Source organism: Haliotis asinina, chromosome 4 (assembly GCF_037392515.1).
Source record: "Haliotis asinina isolate JCU_RB_2024 chromosome 4, JCU_Hal_asi_v2, whole genome shotgun sequence".
In the NCBI taxonomy this organism is placed as follows: Eukaryota; Metazoa; Mollusca; class Gastropoda; order Lepetellida; family Haliotidae; genus Haliotis; species Haliotis asinina.
This window is the reverse complement of record NC_090283.1, coordinates 28,001,164-28,021,172: the sequence shown is the minus strand read 5'-3', so window position 1 is coordinate 28,021,172 and position 20,009 is coordinate 28,001,164. Positions and strand designations below refer to the sequence as shown.

General features: G+C 37.9%; 2 protein-coding genes across 2 annotated transcripts in view; one reads left to right on the top strand and one right to left on the bottom strand.

Annotated features, from left to right (window-relative positions):
• The window catches only part of LOC137281471 (26S proteasome non-ATPase regulatory subunit 1-like), a 274,250-nt gene that overhangs the window by 183,302 nt on the left and 70,939 nt on the right, over positions 1-20,009 (bottom strand). The gene's annotated exons all lie outside the window — the stretch shown is intronic.
• LOC137282417 (D(2) dopamine receptor A-like) overlaps positions 13,298-20,009 on the top strand; it is a 33,811-nt gene continuing 27,099 nt past the window's right edge. The window contains exon 1 of the mRNA XM_067814164.1: positions 13,298-14,228. Within this exon, the coding sequence (XP_067670265.1) occupies positions 13,922-14,228 (307 nt within the window). The 5' untranslated portion in view covers positions 13,298-13,921. The remainder of the gene's footprint in view (positions 14,229-20,009) is intronic.

The window sequence follows — 20,009 nt, the reverse complement described above, 5'->3', positions numbered from 1 at the left end:
GTTCATCCTCCCGACCAAACCCTTGTAATTCCTAATCCTAATCTATCCCATTTTAATCCCTAACTCCTATCCTATTTAATCCTAAACTAATGTTCCCCCTTCCCAACCTAACAAGAAAATGCTGTACATATTCCCCAGCCTACTCTCTACAAATGATCTTAACCAAGAAAAAGAAGGAGTCTTGATAACAAGACCTCAGGACCAACTCTAGAATGGTACCTGCTCCGATGACCGCAACAAGACAACTGACACTGAAAGTCGGGTCACTTATATGGTCATGTGGGGAATCGACCTCTGACCCCGAAACGATGGAAAACATCTTGAAATGCACATGCCATTGGACCAGCCAAGGCAGTCAGCAAGTCATGTGTCATCTGACCACCAATATGGCCGCACAAGCCCTCGTCGCCTGGTGCATGTCAGACAGTCCACAATTCCAAACAACTCAGCCATACACGTAAGTGAAACAATGGATACAAGACTATCAGGTACAGATAAATCTATTATGCTAATTTCCCAAACTATTATCCCCAAATTATTCTGCTGTTAGTGCTACATTATACACGCTCTATCACATATGTATTGCTTCAATATACACTGAATGATTTGTGTCAGACATCTAGGAATTTTCCTTTCACATGTATGACATGGAGATACTGTCGAAGCCTGTGTCCCTTAACAATGCTTACAGTTTCAACTGCCTGTAACTGTCGCTTCAGCGACATCCAACAACTTTTCTTACAAGCAAAAATTACATTTCCCACTTAACACATAACACTTTTATACAAATACCTTGAACCCACCTCAGTTCCATTTTCAAAAAACTTGAATTGAAATGAACTGAACAAGTTCATAGAAATTTCAGCTTCATGTCCCACGAAAGTTTGAGAAACAACAGTTTCTCAGGACTAAAACTTCTTAATTTTTAAAAAATAACACACTTGGAAACACAACTCAGAAAAATTGTCTCAACTTGTGAAACCTGAAATTATCTTGTTAGAATTGAATAACCTATCCCAACATGCTTGAATTCCACAGCTTCCATGAAGAGTGCAACAATCACATTGCCAGCCATGAAAGGGAATCAAATGGAACGGGAAGATGGGATCTGTTTAATTAGATTTAGGCAACCTGAACACTGCCTTTGCCCTGCTAACGGTAAATCTGGTGGGATGGCACTTGAGGCGTGATGTTGATATGACTTTGTGTTCAATTACGTCATGTTGGCATTCAAGATGAGAGAAAAAGGATGGCCTGAGTGAAAAAAAAATGGCAACCCATTCACTTTGTTGGTTTGTATAAACTTTCAGAAACTCAACTGCATGTTTATTTTAGATTTCTCAGGTGCTGCTTAACCACATTCATTTTTTAGACAGGAAAGAATTTGGATGTTGGTGCAGACATATTGAGTGCATTGTATGAGACAGACCGAACAGTTTCTAATCCATTTCAAGAATATAATATTTAGTGGAGTGAATGATTGAATAAGCAGTTATTCAACCATTCCAACTTGTATCAGCAATTGTCGATGATCTCGAGAGACTAATCAATATTCATAAAAAATTAAACATCAAATTAAATTTAGAACATAGGTTTCTTGTTGTTATGTATGTTAAACCAAGACCTAAGTTCCTCGACTCATAAAACTGCCTTCTAAGCATCCTACTGTCCCGACAGATAGTATTCTTGATTGTAGTAATAATCGGTACCTATTTCATTTGCACAATGTAATGTTTGTGTGCAGTTATGGATGTGAGTGTTGTGAGTGAGTGAGGTGAATTTAGTTTTATGCCACACTCAGCAATATTCCAGCCATATGGCGTCGGTCTGTAAATAATCAAGTCGGGACCATCCTATGATCAACAGCATGTCAACCGAGTCAGAGAGCCTGATCACCCGATCCCATTAATCGCCTCATCCGACAAGCATAGTCACCTTTTATGGCAAGCATGGGTATCTGAAGGCCTATTCTACATTCACAGGTCTATGAGTGTTGTGAGTCTTGAGGCATAGTTTATGATTATAATCAAGTCCTTACTGATTATTCCACTCCAATTATCAATCTGCATATTGTGAGCGATACCCAGCACATAACAAATCTAATTTGTTGCCTTGGACAATATCAAGTTGGATATGTACCACGTTTTCTGTGAGGAGGATCCGGGTCAGCATCAGTGCCCACCATCCCCTTCCTTGTTTCTAACAACAACATATTCCTTCCATGGTCAGGTCCAGTGGCAGATGGTGTATCACTGTACTCAAACAGGAAGGTGCTTGTGGTATCAACCTCTTGTTTGTTTGGCTAGGACAAATAATTTATAGGATGAGATAGAGAAGTATTTCTTCCACATCACCAAGATCATAACATGTCTGTGAAGCATGGAGTAATGATCAATCTAGAACATCAGTTCCCCTGAATTGTTGACAGGCCACAGTGACACAGCTGGATCAGTTCTCACTACTGCCAACATAGTCGCTTCCTCAAATACAAAACTGGACTAAAAGCTGTGAAAATATTAACAATAAACATCAGTTGTCATGTGTTGTATGGCTTATTTGAATTAAGGCCCCGTGATGGGGGAAGTCCACATAGGGCCATCACTTCAGTATGAGTAATTGCACATTGGACGACATTAATGAATCAAGACCCTTTTCATTCGGTGCATCCAAGAAATTAATCACACTGTGGCAGCACAAGCTGCTTTCATGTGCTGTCTCCTGGAGAAGGCATGCTGATTTGTGAAGCATATTAACTGGAGCCCATTGACACCTCAACCTTTCAGTCAGCAGCACAAGCAAACTTTACAGTGACAAGAACTGAAGGATAAAAGAACTACAGAACAAAAGTTGTAAGACTAAGGCACTTAAGTGGGCTCAATCACAGTCATTTATAATGCAGATGAGGTTACCCAGAGTTGAGAGAAGTTAATCTGACCCTTCGGATATGCAGACTGAGATAGCTATGGGGGAGCTGTGGTCTCCGACTGACCAATCAGACAGCACAAATGACCTCAAGGACCAATGTGATAAGTCTGCCATCATAAATACCTGATTGGTGAGGAATTGGATAGGTACTGTATCTGGCAGATTCCTCATTATGCCATCAAGATTATACTACAGGCAACAGTGACAGTAGTGACAGCTTCACAAGGAAATAATTACACTGCCTGGAAGTGGAAAATGTCAACTTGGACTTTCTTGGTGACAAATACCACAGGAGCTTACACCACCTTGTAGGGCTTCGGTATTGTCTCACACAGAAAAGCATGCAGTATCTTCTCAAGCTGGTCACTTTGTATGAAATGTGCTAGTGTTCACCCTTCTACTGACCTTCTAGAAGTGGCAATAGAGGTCGTATCCTCCCTTGGAAGCTGAGAAACAAAACCAACTGCACAGTCTTGATCAGTGTAAATGGTATATAGCACATTGACCAACTGTCAAAGGATGGTTTTGTAGTCCCCTCAAAACATTTCATCCATTCATTTATCATTAATACTTTTCATCAGTGCTTAGGACAAATCTACAAAAGAAAGTGGCTGAGTTAGTGACTGAGTGAGTGAGTGAATGTGGTTCACACATTGTACCCATGTTGGAAATCGAATCCAGATGCTCAGGTTTACCAGCAAATGCTTTAACCACTAGACTACCCCACCACCCCAAGAAAGTTATAAGTAAAATTGTCAACACTATTCCATATTGTCAACATAAGCACTGTGCATGCTTTTTATGATTATCTGTTAGTTCAAGAAACAATCCTTGCTGATAATTAAAGCAAACTGAGCTAAGAAGAATACTTAACTTTAGATTCCACATTACATACAACAAATGATATAACTATGTAAATGTTTTCTGTCAGCTTTTCTAATAAAGGATGGAAAAGGGTAACATTCTTCTTGAAAACATCATTATAAAATACATGTTTAAGTTTGGGTTCATTTCATTTTTAACAATGTTTCAGTAAATCAGTTAGTCAAGATGTCAGTAAGATATGTTCCCAACTTTCATCAAAGTCCAAATATCATGGGTAATGTACAGAATGACTGCAGATCATCAATAAGCAAGTCAGTGGATCTTTGCTGTAAACGGGATGTAACACAATGTGCCAGGTTATGTCATCTTAGATCGCTGAATGTACTGCTGCTACAACAAAAGTGATGTTATCAAGCAGAATTCAATTACTAACACAGAGGAAGTGTGAACAACAGATGGAGAGAAGCTAAAAAATGATGAATGGCATGGGATGTCACAAACTATCATATTAACAACCACCCACTGAACTCCTCCAACCAACCTCCGCCCACTCAAACATGGCCCCAGCATGCCAGCCTATCTACACACATTATCGGAAAAAGATACTATGGTCTTTATGATGCTTGACTCACAAAGCCACCTTACAGACTTGTCTGAAGTCCTCATTTACTGCCCTGTCTCATAGAGCAAGTACTGTAAATCAGCCCCAACAATTATACAAATTAACCCAAGGGTATGCAAATATGAAACATCAAAACGCGATTTGTATGTTGCTATCATTTCATGTTCATGACCGATCAAATACTAGGTGTAGCATGTAAGATGTCTTCAAACACCCTTCCATGGTGTATCATGCACACAAGGTGACATCAAAGAAATCACGAGACAACATTTATATCAGGATAACAAATATCTCGGGCGAAATCTCCACAGAGTTATGGCTGCTTTGACAGCATAGTCGTAATCACATTTGACCAGCAGGTGCCTGGGTAATATTCTTTGCACTATGTAAGCTGGAAAAATGTCAGAATATTGGCACTGCTGCGCCCTCAATGCACATGTCTAAGATCAAGCAAAAGTGGCCTAACCCATGTCATCTACAACCTTTGATGGCTTGTCTTGTCCAGAAACCATTATTGGATTTGTGCACTTGGAGGCATCGCTATACCAGTCATCATGGTGCTGTCACAGACTGGGCCCAGGGACTTTAGCATGTGCTCAATAAAGATTTCACGTGACATTTAGATCACGACTTGGAAAATTGATATGGAGAGAGATCAAATGGAAAAAGGGACATTTTTTTTCAGGTCATCACAAAGGCAGCTAAGTGTATGGTTTTGTTACATTAGATGCATGGCTGACCTAGGTAGAGAAACTAAAACAATGTAGGGTGATTAACACCACCATTGCTTTTTGTTGGCTATTTGTTTAGGCCTGGTCAAGGTTATTGTGCTACAAAAAGTCAAATGTTACCACAGGATTAAACCTTTGTCAACAGGCGCATGGCTGTAGCAGTTTGTGCAGGCAAACTGAGTCACATGTTGAGAGGATTAAAAACTGCACTTCCGATAAAGTGAGCTGCTGTTTATACTTTAATGGTCGGATTTTTCCAAACTGTTGACAATCAGCTCTCAAACCATTAGAGGAGAGAAACTGAAATATGTGGCATGTTCATTGACAGGTGCTTTGCTTTATTCAATGTTATTAGTAGCCATAGCACAATAAACCTGAGTTAAAGTACCAAATATATGGCGAAATAAAGATTATTATATAGTCAGTGTCTCATCTCAAAAGAGACAACATGAGTGAGTGAATTCTGTTTCATGATGCTTCATGCAACATTCCAGTGAGTGAGTGAGTTTAGTTTTACGCTTTTTAGCAATATTCCAGCAATATCACATCGGGGGACACCAGAAAATGGGCTTCACACATTGTACCCGTGTGGGGAATCGAACCCGGGTCTTTGGCGTGACGAGCGAATGCCTTAACCACTAGGCTACCCCACCGCCCCACAACATTCCAGCAACATCACTGCAGGGACCAGGGAAATGGGCTTCACACTGTACCCAATGTGGGGAGTTGTGTCTAAATTGAACACTTGAACTACTAGGCTACCTAACTGCCCCACAAGACCAGCATGAGATTAATTACCTACCACTAGATTCTACAAAATCGGTAGTAAGTCCAAAGTGCCTATCTGGTAAAATTAATTTTCTGTCAAGTATGGAAAGGTTATAAAAATCTGTAAGCCTTGGCTGAAATCTTTCACAAATAGATTAGTGTTCAGGCTAGAAGAGTAGTTTATGGTAGGATTGTAATTACATACAGCTGACACTTGTTGAGGGATAAATCAAGGAGCTGGGAGCGTCTCGTTATTTGGTTCATTTCTTATCCTGTCATGGTGTGTCCAACATTCACATGTCCTGAATATCATTTCAACAAACATACACGAAGAGAAATTTCAAAACAAAGAACAGATACATCACAGTTGCACATTATAATTAATCAAAAGAATAATAAATACAACTGATGTTTACCAACACTCAATCCAGTGATAAACGTTACGAGTAACAATCAATGGCAACAGGATAAGTTTACAAACTGGAAGTCAAGTCAAGCCTCAATACATCATTTGGTTCCAGGTCCCTGAGAACTCATTGTAAGCAGTTATCTTGGTTCAGTTGTTTATCACTGCACTTCACACTATTCAAACTATATGGCAGCAGTTGTAAATATTGGGTTTGGGATCAACATCATGAGCATTGGTCTATGCAACAGGGATATGATAACATGTCTACCAAGCCAGCAAGCACCATAGTAAGGTCTCAAAGGACCTTTAGGTTAGAACAGTAATGTCCTTTTACTTTTTGTTGTCAAATAATTGAGGACATACAATAGGTCATGAGGTCAAGTATGAAACAATGTTGGACAATGCTTACTGTATCAATAACTGGTTTGTCTAGTCGAGACATGAAAAATTACAGGACACTGCCATTAACCTGGAATATATAACCTAAACGACAGAAAACTTACAGTGGCATTGTTACATCACAGGTACCTGTGCTTCTCTAACTCGAAAATGTTTGTCATCATGTAAGGTCACCTATCAGTGATAGAACAATCTTACCCTACCCTCACTATAAACTATCAAAACACATCCGTCCCTTGTACCAACACACTTTTTCCAAATTAGAACTGTTTACTGGCCACTTAGCATTCAGCTGTAGATGGTGGCCGCTCTGCACAAGCACTGTGACGAATCCATCAACTAGTCTGCTAGACAAGCCGAAACCTTGCTTCTTCCTTTCTCTGACATGCTCACTTTGGACTTCCTGTGAGAACATCCTCATCTCAGGCGAGATTCAATCACAACCATCGATGACAAAAGCATCATTATCTGTGACAAGGGGTCAGCACCAACATGGCCAGCCAATCAAATTTGACCTTTCCATTTTCACTTTTAACATACTTTCTATGGCTTTCATGGTTATTCTCTATGGTAGCCTTTTGTGGGACCATGGAATTATTGGACATTTTCTTCATTACACCCTGACAGTAAGCCAGCCAAACTGACAGAGATGCTGAAGGTTTTGTCAGGCTGGTTATTTTTAGACAGATTCTTTTGCTGTAATCTTTTGCTAAAGGCTGATTGATCCAAAAGAACCACACAGTATAAATGTTGGCAGTTATGATGCTACACTACAAGAAATACCATCTTGATTTCCATGAAACATCAAGAACAAGTCCTGTAATTACGATCTTTCAGCTACTAAAAAGTACAAATGATTCAGTCAGGATTTGCTCACAAAATCAAGTTTCCTTCAAAAAGCCGCTTTTAAAGCTTCAATTACAGAAATATGATTGATGTCTTGAACCAGCATTCAGGAGACCATAATAGAAACATGATCTAAATAGTGATGAAGTCTCCAGCAATAACAGATGCATATTTTGCCAGTCACTGCCATTGCCTGGAAATGTGTTTGAATGTGAACAAATTCAATTCAGTAATTGCAGAACAAGAGTCGGTTTATATACTTTTTGAATATCTTAAATAATAATTTGAGCAAAATTATATGAAAATGGAGAAAACTACCTCCAGAAGATACTGAAAGAAAGAAGAAAATTATTGGGACATGCTCAGTGACAAAAATTCATAATACAAAATAACTACTGATACTGGCTAAAATGAACATGAATGGAATTATCATTGATGACGTGTATGCCCTAGAAACTATGAATTTTGCACAGTCAGCAACAGAGCAACAAATACAAATAAACAACACACTATTCATTCATGTAGCATCAATGGATTACATTGGACCTCTCAAAAACCTTCTGAGTGAGTACAGTTTTATACAACTTTTAGCAATATTTCAGCAATATCACAGCAGGGGACAACACAAATGGGCTTCTCATATTGCACACAATATACCCAGTAGGAAGATTAAATTGTCTATTGGAATGACTTCTGTTACACACATTTAACAGCTAGTTTGTCAAGTTTTTCACTGCAAACGTCCTTTACCAATAAAACAATTGAAGGTAGGTTTGCATAATCAATATTTTATCCTTTTGCTAAATTTATACTAAGTACAAAGATATTGAATTGTCAAAAGAAAGTGCCCAAAATTGATTATCTACTTTAAAAAAGAAATTTTCCCACTAACAAACATCCATTCATTGCATTGATAAATCCATAAGTGTCATCCCATGCAAATGTCACCGAGGCTATTGTGACAAAAATCATTAAGATCAACAATCTGGTTTTGGCACATAAAAAATACAAAATCAGACTAATGTCACTACAGGATTGTGCACATATTTGATCTCATCGAGTGAATAATCAAGAGGAGGATGATCTCAACCTGATAATGAAGTAACATTCATGATCAACAGACAAGCTTGGTGGACACAGAATGATTTTACATTGAATTATCCATGAGATATAATCATTTTGAAATGAACACCAAAACATAGCACAGTAATTCATTCCACCCTCCTACACTTTAGTAAACCATACGCACAATCTTCCTCTCCAGTAAAACTTTCAAAATATTTTAGACACATTTTGTCAGCACATAAGAAAACATTTGGTTAAAGTGGTTTATTGTTTTTCAGACTCAAGTTTGAATTACATGCTGTTGAAAGTAAATGTAAAGAAAACTATCTACAGGAATATTTCAACACTATAGCAGCTGTGAAAATAAGCTTCATTGTTCTGAGAATTAGTCGACATCCAGGTTTGACAAGTGAAAGACCACACAGCTACTCCACCAACCCAGGCATCAAGATAAGGATGACTAAAGGATCCAAACATCTTCAAAATGTTTCTTTCAATCAAGATTCGGCAAAACTTCATTTCTGGACACTTTATGAGATCTTATTATTTTGTTAAATGTACCAACATACCATTGATGAGACATCTCAGAAAGATTTTCCAGACACATGAGTTGGTAGCACTACAGGCCAACCACCACCATTGGATGACCTACTCAAGCTCCAAATCAAACTGGACAGTGGCATCGCCTAACAGCTTGAAGCTCCTCAGTAAGAGGATAACTGGTTATGAAAGATGTGCATGAATACATTCAGACAAATCTTGTTGAATTTCCCATTGAGGTAGGATTCCAGACTTGACAATCACAACCATGTGACAGGACACTGCTGCTAATACCTTGGAAAGTCCCTTGCAGCTTCCCAAGGGATGGGCTTCCATGATAAAGCATGACAATGTGTTCGTTTCTGTTCTCACTATGGTAGAGCTTATGTCACAAATGATCCTCTTCAGCTTATTGCATTTGATTTTGTAGCAGACAGATATATTTTAAATCAATATCCTTTATCACTCTCAGCAACACTGAAATTTCATGGCAGTCACATTAATCTTTGGAAGAACTTTGATGTCATTACTCTCCGATCAGGTTTAGCCATATATCCAGGTGATTGGTGCTGTTGATGTCTAAAGCATACAGATAAACAGACATTACTACCAAAAATATTAAAATTCAGAGTTGTCCTATGCACATCACTCAAGACTATATGAACCTATATATATATAATATATATTATTTTCACAATACACCGCAAAATTTAATCTGAAAGACTTTGATAAACATGTATTTGCTCTGAATCAGTGAAGAGAAATCATCACAATTCATCACCATCCCCTGTTGACAAACTGTTTATTTTTGATTTGTTAACATTTAATTCTGACCAAGGTGCATTCGGATTCCAATAGAAAATCAGCTTCAGGACAGAACACATAGGTTGATGCTTGCTTCCAAAAATAGTGTTACTGAAAACTACATGTCTACAAAATGGAAAATAATAAGTCAATTACAGCATCTTAACCCACTGGTCAACATGGAGCATACCCACAAAAAGAAATGGACCTTTTGAGAAAAGAATGGACACCAGCATTTGTCCTTTAAGACGTAGGGAAGAATCCTAACAACATCTTAATAAACAAAATCAAATCTGTACAAATCAATTGAATATCGCAAGTGAATCTTATTTGTAATGATGAAAAGGCAACACTGTCAAATCAGGGTCATTTCCTCTTGCTAAATTGGGCGCTCAACATCAAAGAAGATTTTTTGTTTCCCAGTATAAAATGAAACCAGAGTAGACACATCAAAAGATTTAAATGAATGAACAAGCCATATTTTATCCTCCACTGTGTACTAGGGATGTATGGTGATTCCACAGATACAGAGTTCTCAATGAATGACATAATCTTTCCCGTCACAGTTCGGATGAGTTCCTCGGATAACCTGAAGATTATCACACAGGGTGTTCATTAGTATTTCATGTAATGTCAGTAAACTGACACATCGAAGACCTGCATAACAGGAAGCATGAACAGACTGACAAGACTAGGCTGACACTGCTAGTAAAGAACATCACAAATATCCCCGTGTGTCAGCTTACTGGAGTGAAAACCTCCATGATTTTGGGCCTCTAAGAACTGGATATGGATGAAGAACATCCAACATCCAGGAATACAAATATACACAGCTGTTTGCTGCACCATGGTCCTGGCTTCCATTTTTACATAAAAAACAGGGATAATTACAAAGGCCCCTGAAATTCCATTCCTAATTTTGGATTGGGTGTCAGTGTGAGTGATTTCGATTTCAGAAGACAAGCATATCTTATGTTCTGGCTGATAATTTAACTCACCAAAGAATATGAATTAATTTTGGAGAAATTATCACTGACATGTAAAATAATACATTCTCCATTCCAAACAAAATTAGCAACATGTTTTATTTTTACATTTATTTTCACCTTCAGCCTGTTGCAGTATTCAAGGACACTAATGATTAATGACACATGTCCACGACTGATATCATTAATAGAACCAAATACTGTTATTACCTTGTAATAGCACAATAACATCTGCAATATGACCTACAGATTCAATATCTTGCAAACTGTTCCAGCTACTCAGTAAAGCAATGATAATAAATTTCTTGTGTATTGTGTACACATCCAGTCTCTTGCAGGTAATTATTTCAGAAAGATCAATGTTGTTAAAGATATTTGACAATGTTATCAACTTTTGCTATTAAACTAATTGCTGACTTCTGATTTGTTTTCTGCTCTCAGTCACATCATGCAAAAAGAAAAGCTTGGGCTTGAATGATGAACAGGTGTTTGTTATTGAATAGTGCAATGTGATTGTCAAATGGGAAATTTGTCATAGTTACAAAATGGCAACCAGGTGATGACTATTTGAGAAGACAATCTATATTCCCTGTCAAACTGTCAACTATGTATGGTACAAACTCAACAGAACATCTGCTTGCAGGGACCAAAAGGTAACAGAAAGATTCTATACACATTCCAATGAGCCATCAAATTGCAATGAATGTAAATTACTCTCCACATGTCTACTGTTCAGTCCAGAACAAAGGGATACCTGTTCATGTAACTTCCTAACCAGAAAGGCAACATACTACAGTGCCAGCCCTTCTGGAAATTTGGAATTGTTATTAATTTTACCCACTACATATTCATGTACAAGTGCTATAGCATTCTGTCAAAATGGCCTCATATGTGATCTTTTGCAGCCATTCATATGGGTCTGTGACTGCAGTAGGAACACTGAAAACCTTTTCCAAAAGACATTAAAACCAAGTGTCATAAGAACATTAGACTTGATTTCCATCGCTTTCAATTTGGCCAGGAACTGTAAACAATTTTGTTTTAAAGAAATCGTGTGTGTAAGGAAAGTGGTTTTTTTCAGACTTTCAACTCTCTAAGTATCCTTGACATTTTGCCCATGGCATATCTGTCCACATCTTTCCTTCCTTCAACCAATTAAATCTTTATTTACATAAATACTGAAAACTATTTTGGGGGAAAATGTCTCACTTTGAAAAGGTTTAACAAAAAGCAGTTTCATTCCAATGTATGTGTCATAATTTAAAGCAAAGATATCTAAAACAACACTGACAGAATGTTCGAAACGCAGTCATCCCTCCCAGCAATCAGTCCTGTTCTCCCAGCAGTTTGTTAGGTCCCTGTGGAGATTGTGTAGCTCAGGGGGCAGAAACTGTCTCTCAGTTAAGTTGCTGCTAATTCAATACAGAACAAACTAATGCGATCCTGTGTAATTGGGTCAGGATATTCAACCATAATGTCAACCGCTATTCTTCAAGGTGATGGAAAAACTATAAAATTTGCAAAGGTTGAGTAAGTAGTTCACAGAATGCTTCAAATTCTTACACTTTCTTCATCCATGTGCATAAAAACATCTCCATGGACTGATCAGTGATCTTGGATTTAATTAGAAAGTGTCACATTTTCACTGGGCATGTAATCACGCAGTGCAGTCTAAAGTGAGGTGAGTTTTAATTCATATCACAAGGCAACGACCAAGAACAGAACTCATCAATAGCAATCCTCCAAAGTGTCTGCCAATGAATCATTCAAGTACTGCAATACGTCAAATCAATAGGAAATGATACTTTGAAGAGTGAAAAAGAAAATTACAATTAACAAAGCTCAACTTTTGACAAATTCACAAGCTGTCTTCATTAAACAGTTAATTACAAAAGAATCCTCAATTAACCCCAAACATTTCCATTTTTCGCTAATCAATGCAGCACAACATCGCACTAGCACTTCACCCCCTCCCAAAACACAAGAAAGAGTCTCTTGATCAGGACTATCCCCTAACATACTCTAAGACTATTTCTGCCTAACGACCAAGCAGTCCTAATTGTCTCCCAACATCAATACAGCTCAATACTGACAGATCCATGGAATGGTAAACCAGTCCAGAACTGAAAAATCCTTCAGTACTCTTCCTCATTCAGTATTATGATAGGTACACCCAGGCAGTGCACTGCCACACCTACAAGCAGGTAACAGAGAGCACACTGAAGCCCTGACACAATCATAGCAAGCTGTACAGGGATGGGAGGCTGTAGTCCTTAAAGATGAGGGCTCTGCAGTGTATCTCTCATTCATTCGCTGACTTCCAGCGTTGATAGTCACAAGGCTTGTAGTGATGAACGGTCTCTGGCTTCATGTATGCAGCATCTGTGAGCACCAGCAAGTTTCCACCAGATTGTGTCATCCTATTACCATGTCAGGGGAGTGTTCATTACAGAATCAGTGATTTGTTAATTCATCAATCAACGGATGTGTCTTGAAAAAAGTCAATCGCTTTTTAAGTGGTGTTTGAAAATCATTCATGTAAATCAAATCCAGGTGAATATTTATAAAGTTAGAAAATACTCACGCTCATGGAAACAGTGTAATGAACATTTGTGGCACCAGTGTTAATCTAATCAAGCTGGGCTATTAATGATACCAAACAGACGTCAACGGGCCAGTTCACAGGACTCGGGCTATCTCAAGCAGCAATTAGACACTTTTACCAGTATAACCAGGCTTGTATTGTAGCATTGAGTACTTGATTAATATGAAAAGCAAGGATAACATCTTCAGCATTTGATCATCCAAGCAGAAAAGGATGGTCCATCTAACAGTTTAAGTGTCACTGCTTCTACTGGATACAGGTTTGCATGGAAATTACAAATTGTCACTAGAAGGAAAACTGCTTTCATAGCCTGGTCTCAGCTTCAATCTGCGATGGAAAAGACAGGAATATTTCATTTTGGATTATAAAGCTGAGTTATATACCAAAATTTCTGTGATGTACAGAATGAACGGTAGTCATGGAATCAATGATTGGAACCAGACAAGAGTTGCATATCTGACCTGGAATTTAACAGAAAGTAATCTGACACAAGTTGCAGAGGAACCCAGTCTAAGATGGGGTATCTTCGGGCTCCTCATTATCATACTGTTTTCAGCAATGGGCAACCTGTTGGTGTGTCTAGCCGTGTGCTGGGAGCGACGCCTCCAGAACATGACCAACTATTTCCTCATGTCGTTGGCCATCGCGGATTTCCTCGTGTCTCTACTTGTCATGCCTCTGGGCATGATTGTCGAGCTTTATGGTAAGTTGCAAGACATAAATCACAACCTAGCATAAAAACTGTTCCATTTCTGACTATATCTCCATCACCTACAGAATAAAGTTGCATAACTTTAAGAAAAAAGAGTAAATTTAATATGATAGCATGAAAAGGGTGATGTGAACCTATCATACCATATCGGTTGCATCTGTATCATTTATGCTATTACATTGTGACTACTGCTTTAAGTCACTGGTCATAAACAAGGTAATACAATCACATGTTTTCATGCAGCATTCTAATCCTAATTCAGTATCATTATGAGCTATCTATCATAACAACCATTTGTCAGTTTTAATTTCATATTAATGTGCAGAGATAATAGTTATTGCTTTATAATTCTCTTATTCTTCCCTTTCTATCAGTTTTTTTTTATGGCTTGAAGAATGCATTTCCGATAACATTCTCATAGGTTACGCGCATTTTTGACATTTAACATCACAGCTGACAAGGACAGTGGATGTCAGTGTCCTAGACAGTGTTCTAGAGTGACAATCAAGGATGGGTAAAAACCATCAGCTACGTCACAAACACAGCTGCTGATGTCAATTAAAACTAGATTAATATGACAGGCAACATGTCACGAATCCTTTCTGCAAGTTGAACCTGCTGTTGGCTACAATATGCACCTTGCATTATCACACTACATGAATGGGTGTATTTATCCATAAGGCTATTCAAGGAGTTTAATAAAAATTGATGTTCCACAAAGGATTGAAGTAATTTATCAGTAGCAGATCACTGAAACATCCTGAATGTATGATGTCATCATTATAATATTACAATTTGTGAGTGGAAGGAAATGAAGATGTGTATATAAATAACCCCAACAGAAAATGATTCATATTCTTAACATTTTAATTTAGTTTCAGTGTTTGTTGTTGTAAGACACTGGTAAAATTTGAATAACTTGTATGTTTTTCATGAGATGATCAGGGAACCCATATAGCTGGTGCTTACTGGATCTCACTACTGGCGTATGTGGATGTCAAACCATCCTCTTCTTACTGTCTGATTCAGATTAATGTGTTTCATCAAGTGTAGACTACAAAAACAGTGTGGTTTAAAATGCTGCTGGCGATGAACCCAATCACCATTCCCTTTAACATATTTGTTAAGGTAAAACATTAACATCTGCAATATCAGCTTTTTCATCTCCAGAACACCAACTGTAAAAAGGCTACCATACATATAACAGAACTATCACTGATAATTCCCTTTCCTATCTGGCAAAACTCTGCTTGAAATCTGTTACATCCTCTCAACAAGCCATCTATTCTGGATACAGCATCTAGACTTCAATAAAACTCAACCTGATACAAACCCATACACCATTCTCAACACATCATGTAGCCCAGCAACAGTATTGCTTATGAAACTTGATAACGATTCATCAAGTATTTCTCCAATATGGATAACTGTTGTGCAGGTAACCAGTCATTATTTAACATCAGTTCAATCCAATACTTATTACCTCCAGAAATATATTGATTTCTGAAGGAAAAAGAGCCAAAGCCAGAAAAAACCAGCAATCTTGAATGGCCACTGTCTCAAGCTGAACAAATAGGACTTTTAACAGTCCTCAAGCCTTTCATTGTGAAACAAGGTTTCCTTCTGTGAGAATACAGAAGCCAGGATACTGACGAGGACAACCTTAACAAGTTGAACAGAACTGTTTCTATTTATGAGTAACTATTGATTTAGTTTGTAATATTGCAAAGGATATGAGTTCACCTCACCCAGCCCTTGGCCACCGACTTCAGTTGTAGAGACCGTCTTACAGATTCCCAATACACGTCACATCTGACATTTGGAATTCATATGAGTGACAGAGATTTTTTAAATGATTCTCAGGAAGTTTTATTAGGGGAATAAAACTCTTATAGAGGTGTCAGTGATATTGGTTCTCTATTCCTTAATGCATCCTTCAAGTCTGTCTCAACTTCTGTTTGCACTGAAGGGCAAACAGAATGCTGTAATTTGAGAAACAGAATGTGAAAGTAAGAAAATGAATAAGAAAATTACTTAATAAAGCGAATAAAAAAGATGACGAGAATATTGTTTTGCTGGAAGTGTGTAGACTAATTTATTTGAAAAAAAGAAATCTTCTTTTATTGAATTATGGAGCCAAAACTGATTGACCTCTCAGACCAACTAGAAATATCATCAATAAACTCAAGAATAAATTTTATCAGGATTCATCTTTTTCTTAAATACCACTTATTTGAAAGACAAAAAATTATTTCCTGGTCACATTCAAGAATTCCTATGAGTTGTTCAGATCAATGTCTTCAGAGGTTGCTGATCAACTAATCCCTTCGGGTATTTAGCACAAGCAGAGATCCGACTGTCCAAAGCTTGAGGACATACTGTGCTTGTCAATAATGAATAGGACTGGTCACCGATGTCCTTCCACTGTCTTGCAGAGCTGTCCACTCTCTTGTGTTTGTCAAGCTATACTCCAGATTTCCACTATCCCAGCAGGCTTAGGCAAGATCCAGACTAAGCCCTCTTCATTAGCTTCATTTATGTCTCAATTTACAAGCAGTGTAGCCTTCATATATTTGGGCTCTATTTAAGGGTAGAGGACCAAATTTGTTCCATTTCCATGATTTTCAAGACGTTTAGGAATAAATGTATATTTCTTACAACATGTACCAGTATATACATATAACAAGAACTTGATGTTATTTGGTAGATGGAAAGGACCATGTATATGAGATCATATTCATCTGGGCCCTGCTCTTAAAAGCGTCAGCAGCACAACAGTCATAACTCCATGTTAAAGTATGGGAGTTACGATCAACTGACTGCTATGAATGCTTTGTGGAATGGGATCCTGAATCACAAAAAAAAAAACCTGGTTCTAAAATCTAAGAAGTGATTTTCTGAAGTACACATTCAAACGAAAAGTTTAAAAAAATTGGGGTTTACTGAAGCACAATTTGGTCATTCTTTTCTAATACTGAGTAATTCTGACCCCCAAAACCTCCAAAATTCATCTCAAGAAGGATCCCTTCACCCCGTCTTTAACAGTGGAAACTGTGCCATAAGAAGATGCTTGATGTTGAACCCCCACATTCCAACAGTCCCTCCTCCACAATGGTTAAAAATATGACAGTAAAAAACTCTTAGCAGTCAGTGATACATCAACAAACTCCGTAAACATCTTGGAATGACACACACTAATGTTCCAGTGTGCTCGTAATGGTAGTAACATTCTCATGAAGAAAGCATCAAATATGCAGACTTCTGAGTTAAATGAAGCAAAGCCTTGAAGATTTCACTGCAATCATCTTTCTTTCCAGCAATGTCATTCAGCCATACAAATCAATGTCTACTGGTTCTCTTTTGTTCAGGCCTGGCGCGTTCATCCATAACATGGCCGTATGAGTATCTTCAACATAAGAACTGACAGGATGCCCTGCACAATTTAACTCATAGAAGCCATTCAAGCTCAACCAAATGGTTTTGTATTCAATCCACTACAAATCTTCTGTTGCCTTCTGCAAACATAATCTTTTTTTTAACACTTAAAACATCATTGCCATCAATGAAAAGAACCTAGTATAGTAAGTAAATATAGCTCCTGAACCATTTTTTGACTAGTGAATTGTCCTCTGACAATCATCTTTCATACAATGTAAAAGACAACAAGTATCCATGAAGGGTAGGACACTTACATTCATTAATACATGAAAGCAAATTACTGCTTGCAATCACCTTCCTCACTGGATTTTTATGTCAGTCAGTCAAAGTTTTCACAGTTTTGGAACAGGATTACAACTTCTTCTCATCACTGTTTACAAATTCATCTCATGTGTTATATTGATTCCTATCCTGTGCTTATGATAAGAGCCTAGTTTGTCAGCTTATGTCATAAAGCAGTCTAAAAGGATACATTCATGTACATCAAGAATTTTCAATGATCAGACAAGGCTATGCTCTAGCTGGCTGTCCATGGCAGGTTCAACCAGATCACCAGATCAGGACACCTGACCCCAACAATACAGCTATATACTGACTGAAACACTTATTCCTCAAAAGCCTTGCATCATTCTTATGAGCCCATTAACATATACTGGGATGTAAAATGACTGGATCTCTCACTATGTGTCAGATATTACTGCATGCATATACCAGAGGGGATGATGACATCAGGGCAGTCTGACATGCCTCCACTTTCTGATATCCATATAAATTCTGGCAAAGTTTGACAAATCCGGGCATCTTCAAATGGTTAAACATCAGCATTCAGGTGACTATGATGCCAAAATTGCCGCGTTTACAGGCTGTTCCAGTAAGCTGAAGTAAACAAACTTATTACACTGAATGCACAGAAAGGAATCCTTCCATTCTGATCAGTGAGTTAATTAGGAAAACATAATAAAGAGACATGATTTGAATATGCAGAAGTTGATTTTCATATGCAGAAGTTTCTTTTCTGGATGAAACTGTGCATGTTTTCATATATTTTAAATTAAAAAAATAAAAATGATGTATATGAGCTCCACCAAGCTCCCCCATTGAATCTACCTTTTCCAACATCTCTAATTATTCCTAGAGGTAGAATTCATCATGAGAACAATGATACACCATCCCTTTGTCAATCTGAACTGAGCAATGTCTGGGTGCAAGAAGATGCACACTGCACAAAATAACATTATGTATTGAGGGAGTTGTGAGTGGGCCGTGCTGTGACTGTGACTGTGAACTGGCAGACAGAATGTGAAGCTGCAACACTGGGTTTGCTTTGATCCGAGCAGGATGCCTCTATGAAAGTGTATGATCCACAGCGGACTCACCTCCATCAGACCGAAGGTCTTCTAAACTCAATCACGCACTAGCCCAAGAGAGCCTGTCCAAATTGTCACAGACTCCAGGCCACTAACTAACCCAATTATTCATTAAGGTTCATCCCAAAGGGCACTATGAGAGAGTAATTCAACATAGTCGTCCTTAACAAAAACAAACTTCTTATTTGGCAATTGGGAGTGAGATAACACCTTCATAATGTGCTCTTGTTGTGAGGGTCAAGAAAGGCAGATCGTCTTGCTTTGTTCTTTTATCAACTTTCCTCATATATGCTACAACATGTACAGTTGGAAACACATGTCATCTGTCTCCATCCATTCCAATGAATATCAGTTTAAATTGATTCTTAAATGACCATAAAAAGATACAACTCTTGGTTGAGTGAAAATACTGTCTTGTGTATTTTTTTATACATTCCAGAAATGTTATGTCCTGAACATGTTTATCATATAATCATCCAATCAGGAAAGTAATCCCATGTCATTGACATACAGAGCCTTTAACCCATGGCTATATAAAATCACTCATCTGTAACAAAATGTGTTAAGTATCATCTTGTCATCTTTCATTCCACCAAACCAATATAATCATTCTGAACAAACATTTTTAGAAAAACCAAAAAATCATCTCAGGCCACAAGACAAACACGTCTGCAGTAATGTGCCGAAGGCAATTTACTAATATCAGTTATCTATTACCGATCCTGATTCTAGCCGAGGGGCACCAATTCATAGTTGTTCCGCTGACTCTATTTGAGCAAGAGTATTAACTGGAGCACACCCCGAGGTGAAACATCTCACTCCTCACAATCCATAAAAAGTGAAATGTACATCATTGCTGTTACGACTGTAATGAGATCATTAGTTTTAATGACAGCCATCATTCTGAACAGGATCAATGAGAAATAAGATGACCAGTAGCACAGCAATAGATGAGGGCAGATCAATG